Genomic DNA, 7,112 nt, shown 5'->3' with positions numbered 1-7,112 from the left:
AAAAAAATAAAATAAATAAAATAGAATGTTAGTTAGATAAAATAGAGGAGCAGATTTATTTAAATATATTTGTACATGATCAATTTTCAATATTAATCATTAAAATCTCACTTTAAGTGATTAGGATTTAAAGACTGTTTAGATTATTAAATACCAAAAAGTATTTCTAAGAAATGGAAAAGCAGGGAAACATTTGAAAGTCGACTATTTTAAATAAAGCAATAATGATGGCATAGATATACTAAATCGTAGCAGGTTGTGCTCAACAGTGCAAATCAACATCTTTGACTGTGGTGTGTTTGATGTTTATTTTAAAAAAGAGGAACTGAATAAATATGTAAAGACTTTTTGAGTAGACAAACACAGTTCTTCTTTTCTAAGTTTGGTTTTAATAGAAGCAAAAATGGAAAGTCAAGCTTCTGATCAGACGCTCCGGTTCTTATTTAATATCATTTATCTTGGGCCTCCTGTCTCCTTTTGCATCCATGAAATTTCTGTAAACTGAAAATGAAGTTATTGATGAAAACATAGAGAAGGAAGATTAATGCTTGTATTCTGCTTTTATTTTGGTGCCATTTATTATCAAAACCAGGGTTTGTGGTGCTGAGCAGAGACACTCCCTGATCAACATCCGGCTGAAATGCTTTTGACTGATCAGGTTATACGTGACTAATCTAAGACCTCAAATGTGTTATCACATCTCTAAAGGGTTGTTTTTTTGAAAACTAAACAGGAAGTCTAGGAGGAAGTGAGTAAATGAGTGTTGACTAGTGCAGCACCGTTCTTTTCTTCAGCTTGTCTCCATTTAAAACAGAATTTGGTTTATAGATGAAACATAATCCAAACAGTAACCAAACATGTCACAAACAATTAAAGGTTACTTCTGAGAAATCAGAGTACTATTCTTATTTGATCTGAAACATTTTGATGAGTAAACAGGAGACATTTGAAACAGGCGCTGAGCTAATAACAGGAAGTTAGCACCTACTAGCTTAGTGTGTCTTAAACCTAAAGCAGGAAATCGAACTGATTACTCCCATGAATAAGACCCAGAACAGCAGAATCATCTGCAAACATGATGAGTTTTTCCTTGTGTGTAGCTGTACACACAAGGAAACAGCAATGGACCAAATCAACAGCCCTGAGGTGACCCACTGCTCCTGTCATGGGTTTGGAAATTTTTTATTTTTTTTTTAACTCAAAGCAGACTGACTGATGTTTCTATCCAGAAGTTTCTGTGATCAGGCCAAACAAGAGAAGGTACTCTAATAAAGTTTCTCTTCACTATATTTTCATAAATACCTAATAAATAAGCAGGGGTGGATCTACTGGGGTGGCATGGGGTGGCAGTTGCCACCCCATAAATATTTTTCTAGATCCGCCTCTGGATTTATCTAAGATGTTTGATCTAATTAATTTTGATCAAGACTGTGCTAAGGAGGTCAGAAGTAACCGAACAATAAAAACAGACAGAACAACTTGTTCCAGGACCAAAAGATACTGTAAAGTCAACAATGTTTACTGTTACATCCTGAGGTCATTTGGGAAGAGACTTACACTAAAGAGGAAGTGTTTGATGAAAAATATAAAAAACATGGCAACAGACCTCTGGAGGCTTCAACTACAACACAAGAAACACAGATTGTTTAAAAAAACCGATGGCCATTCTCTTACTTTAAAGTTACAGACACAATAGTTTAACCTGCATCTGTATAGTCCTACAAATATTAAAGATACGAAATTCAAGATTTTTATCGAGTCCAAATTTTCCAAAGTTTCCAAACTAACATCCAGATCCATTTCTGCAACCAGTCAAAGAAACTTTTAGTTATGGTTGGTTAAAGTTTTATTGAAGCTTCGACACTTGATGCAAAAAAGTGTTTATTACTAGAAGCTTTAGAGACTCAGTGCTCAAGTGGGACATCTAGTGGTCAACGAAATGAAGTACAATTAAGTATTCATTTCAATTCCCACTAATTTGTATGTTACATTGTTCTTCTTGTACATTTCATATTATTATGTAACATTTAAAACAAGCTGCTACATTAGATATTTTCTATAAATACAGATGTATTATTAGTTTCGGGTGTTCACACTCATCTACTTCAATTTAGTTTTTATTTTCTGTGAAATCATACAGGATAATTGTTGCTTTAAAGGTGGAAAAAGTGTTGAAATCATTCATGGTTTCAGTTTTTATTCAAAGTAACATTTGATTCATTTTCAGGCGAGGTTTGAAAATACCTGAACGTGTCTCATTTTCTCTGAACTCCAGTCGTGGCAAACAACACAGAACAGCTCTACTTAGTTTGTCTTTTTATTTTCTTTGCTTGAATTATGAGTCATATGCTGATAACTTTAAACAATAGCATAAAATTTGCAATTATATACAATTAGCATAAAATGAATTCAATGTCTTGCTGTGGGAAGCAAAGCTTACTAAAACTTTTAAACGTACAGTTTTTAATACATATTATATCAAATATTTATAGAAGCAACATTTAGGAAGAAGGAATAAAATATAAAAAAAATCCACATTCATCTTAATATTTTTGCAAAGAATCAGCAAAACATGCATATTAAAATCATCTCTGATTACAAACTGAAACAAAACAAACGTTAACAGGTTTCTGTCTGACATTAATCAAACCTCTACCTGAAAACAAGCTAAATAGATTCACTACTTCTGGCTCTATGCTGCCCTCTTGTGTGCAAATAATTGAACTATCAAAATCAATACTAAAGGAAAGTATCTATTTGCTCTGCAGCCCAACAGTTGGGAACTTGATTTATTGAGGACTTGATATTCATAAATGGAATTAGATGAAAACCAAAAGACTTTTCACAGTTCATCTTCTTCATCACCACTCTGCAAATGGAAAACAAACAATTATTTTGAGATAAAACTAATTATTTTGTTGACAATGAATGGAGGAAACAAGAAAAAATAGTTAACAGCAATATAAACAAAGGAAATCCAGGTTTATCTGGCAAATATCCTTAAAGGTAAACTTAATTTATGCCAAATTTAACAAAAAAATTTTGTCCACAAAAACATGCATAAATCATTGAATATCCAGGTTTTACTTACTTTATTTTTAGCTTTGTTTACTAAAACAAAAACAAAAAAAGGATGGTTAATTTTAGTTTATTGAATTGTAAGAAGTGAAATCTGTCAGATCTTTAGTATTTACCTTTGATCCAGATATGAACGACCAGAACGGTTCCTGAAAGTGCCACTAAACCCACAGAGAAGATGATTAACTTTATTCCTGAAAATAAAACAAAAAAAAAAATCAGTTTACTTTCACATTTGTTAATTTTCACATAATCAAACTCTAAATGGAAATCTAAGACAGTCCACATCCATAAATCAAATAATTTCTGATAGAAAAGTCTGCAGCAAAAATATCAGGTTTAAAATCAAACTAAGATGCAGCATCTTCACATGTAAACCAGCAGAAAACCTTAAAATAAATTCATGTTTAATCACCACAAAATGAAATGGAATATTAGAAACATCTCTTCTGTTATTTTAGTAAATATATCATTTGGAGCACATCCTGTTTCTAGTGTCTCCAGCCTAGAAAAGCTTGATTCTACCATTGTCCCTCCAGAAACTCTTCCTCTCTCCTTTTGCAAGTTTTTTTTTTTTTTTATTCCAACACATCCATCAATACAAAATCTTTTGGATTTGGTTTGTTAACCATACAAGAATTTGGGTTAAAATAATAAACAACAGCCTGGGAACTTTCCCCCCCAAACATTTACTCCATACAGTGACTGACAAACACACGGGCAACAATAAATAACCTTACAACCTTAAGTTTCACAGTAACATGCAACATCATTCATTACCTTCATTGGACAAAGAATTTCTAGTCGGAACTGATGTTGTGGTATCTTCAAGTTTTTTTGTTGCGTTGCATGTCGTTTCACCTGCACACAAATGAAGAAAACAGAGAAGTTTTTAGGTTCATGTTTTCACTCAGCAGGAAAAAAAAATACATGCAAAACCACACCAGAAATTACATGAGTAGATAATGCTAATAATTTTAATTAACCTGAAGCAGCAACTTTTCTCACCTGATTTATCTCCTGTGGACTGACGGTTGAAGTTGAAGGCCTGTTTGGTTTCACCGTTTGTGACTTCACACTTGAACTCACAGCTCTGTGAGTAGGAATCCTCTATAAAACAAACTGCAGCAGAGCAGCCAGAGTGTCGTGTTGTGCAGTTGATCAAAGTGATACTCCCAGTATAACAGTTATGCAGCCATTTCACTCTGTATCCACAGTCACCACGCGTCTCCACAGAGCAGTTTAATGTCACTTTATCTGTTTCCTTCTGTTTAGTCACTGGTCAGGAAATAAGATATTAGGAGAGAAATTTTACACAAATTATACAAAATATGTCACTATGACTACTATTGAGATCATACTTTTGAATATTAAGTATTCTGTGGTAAAGTAGTTACAACAGTGATAAAGTGTAGCAGAGAAAAAATGACTTCATATTCATATTCATACTCACTGTGGACGACAGACAGATAAACTCCAGACTGATGAACCAGAATGTCTTTACTGGGTTCATTTCCAGGTTTATATTGTTGGCAATTATAATAACCAGCATCCTTCACTGTGATGTTCCTCATTACCAGAGAACAGTTTGCTGCAACACTCAGTCTGTTAGATTTACCCTGATCATTGTTAACCTTTCCCAGTGTAACCAGTTCTACTGAGTATCTGGTGTTACTGTAGACCCATGTGGTACCATTACAGTTTATCTGACCATTTATCACATCTTGGCAAGACAAAACCATGTTATCCCCAGATCTCATGAGAACAGATGGTCCATCTGCACACACTGTTGAGAGAAAAGAAAGAGAAAAATAATGTAAATTTGAACTTTTGAAATTACTAAACACTAGGTCCCTGTGTTTAGTAACATAAAATGGATTGTAAATAAAGCTTTTGTTCACATATCCTTAACAGCTATATTTGAGCAATTTAAATATTTCTATATATTCTTACCAGTAAACTGAAGCCCCAGGATCAGAAATAAATGAATCCATTTAAGTTCAGCCATTTCTCCTCTGTGCCTCGTTGTTCTGACAAACTAAACTGTCAGATACCAACAGTATTTAGGTCATCTATACTTCCGTGGTAAAAGAGGAGTTACTTCCTCATATCTTGTGTTTTTTTGTCTTTTTTAACACTTTTTCCACTTATGTCAACTTTGACTTAAAAACAATGATTAATCTTAATTAACCATTGATATATTTAACATATCAATGGAGATCAAAGCATGCTTAAATTTATCTTAATGCTTTTAGCTGAACATTGTGTTCAACCACGAAGCACATCAGAGACAGGGGTGAATTTCACAACTAGAAGGAAGAAGTGAACTGATAGAATGCATAAAATGTCTAAGAAACCATAGTTTGCAAAATAATCTTTATAGATTTAGTGCTGGAGACAAATTCATCTAGTTAAAGGAGCAGTAAGTAAAGCAGAGTTTAAAAAGCTTAAAAAGTTTTAATTCAACTTGTTTCTAAGTTTAACTCAGACATTCATCTGAGAACTGAAGGGGGAAGTGCTTTGGTGAGAAAGTGGACAGCAGCAGCAGAGCTCTGCTGGTTTTCACAGCAACAAGCATCAAAAACCTAAAACTGTTTTAAACAATAAGAAAACTTGACATCTTAAACGTTCACATTGTTAAAATGAAGTGGGTCTCATGCTGTTCTCTAATAAAAACTGACTCACCGAGAAGTAATGACAGCCGACAATCTTTGAGACATCAGTGAGAGCGACATGCATCAGCCTCTGTTATGTTGGATTATCATTGTAAATGATAATCTGAATGTGTTTTACCTATTGAGACCAAATATAAGAAGTTTTTGGTGAGAAACATTTAAGCGTCTTGAAGCTTTGACCCCAATAATTTACATGCATAAACTGTTCAAAAGATGCCAATTTTTTCACGCTCTGCCATTAAAACTTTTAGTTTTACTTTAAGTTTGTTAAATACCATTAAGCAATTTACAGCATTTATTGCAATTTTGAATCCTGCTGGCTGAATGTGGCGGGTGCACCCAGTGAATGTGGCTATAGTATAAAAGTGCTTTCAGTTGTTGGTAGAACTTGAAAAGAGCTTAATGAGTAAATATGGCTGATGTTTAATGGCTTCCACAGAGGAAGTAGTTAAATATGAGGCAACAATTTCATAACCCAGTTCATCTGTTATGAAAATCATCACAGTACGATTTAAAGACTCTTAACCCAACATACTGACCGAGCTGTTGTGCTCAGGTTTAAAAAAGAAGTGATCTGGTTTCTGAATACATTTTGTCTTTTGACAAAAAGAAAGTTTCTCCTGGGAAACTTTTAAAAGCTCTGAAGGTTTTACCACAATGATGATGCAATAAATGGTTTCATACAGTTGCAAACATACAGTGAACAAATGGATGGTATTTCTTTCCCTCTCTGACATCAACAGAATAAATGCTTTCTTTTTAGTTCTGACAGTAACTTATTTTCTAAATGTCATGAAGTGAGGGAGAATGTTTTGAGTACATTTTTTTTAGTTACTTCTTTAAATTAATTACTGCACATCTAAAATTAGTACACCTTTAAAATAAAAAGCATCAACCTAATGAAAAAAATAACAATCCTCTGATATTCAATGGTTATAGTTTCAATGTGTAATAATAAAACCAGTCAGTTGTTTAGCCAACACAGGCTGGAAGAAGATGACTGGTCAGTTAGTTGAGACCCGTCTGTTCCTCATTGCTGGTCTTCACAGAAGAAAAGGAAGTCGTTTAGAGGTAGTGGGTAAAAAAAAAAAAAAGCGCTGAGTTGTTGCAGCTTAAACCTCCAGTGAGTTATGATGAATGTCAAAAGTAACATTTTCACTAATCAAATGTATAAGAATTAAAGATTTTTGATGAAAAAGGCACATTTAGATTTGTGAGAGTATAAACATTTTAGTGTCCAGTAGATCAGGTTTGGTGTAGTTCAGCAAATGATAGATGAAAAAACATGCAAGTATGAAAAATACAGACGTTTTCGACCAGCAAATGATCCATGCAGACAGATTGCTGACATTTTACTTT

The 7,112-nt window shown here is 33.6% G+C and overlaps 1 protein-coding gene across 1 annotated transcript; it reads right to left on the bottom strand.

Annotated features, from left to right (window-relative positions):
* Positions 1–3,183: 3,183 nt before the first annotated feature.
* On the bottom strand, positions 3,184–5,090 carry LOC103146814 (uncharacterized). Its single transcript, XM_016677853.1, has 5 exons — positions 5,032–5,090; positions 4,532–4,864; positions 4,087–4,356; positions 3,859–3,939; positions 3,184–3,272 (listed from the first exon to the last, which is right to left on the bottom strand). The coding sequence occupies exons 1-5, from the start codon at positions 5,084–5,086 to the stop codon at positions 3,184–3,186; spliced, it is 828 nt and encodes a 275-aa protein (XP_016533339.1). The 5' UTR covers positions 5,087–5,090.
* Between the last annotated feature and the right edge of the window lie 2,022 nt (positions 5,091–7,112).

This window comes from Poecilia formosa, unplaced genomic scaffold (genome assembly GCF_000485575.1).
Source record: "Poecilia formosa unplaced genomic scaffold, Poecilia_formosa-5.1.2 Scaffold168, whole genome shotgun sequence".
In the NCBI taxonomy this organism is placed as follows: domain Eukaryota; kingdom Metazoa; phylum Chordata; class Actinopteri; order Cyprinodontiformes; family Poeciliidae; genus Poecilia; species Poecilia formosa.
This window is presented reverse-complemented; position numbering and strand designations above follow the sequence as displayed.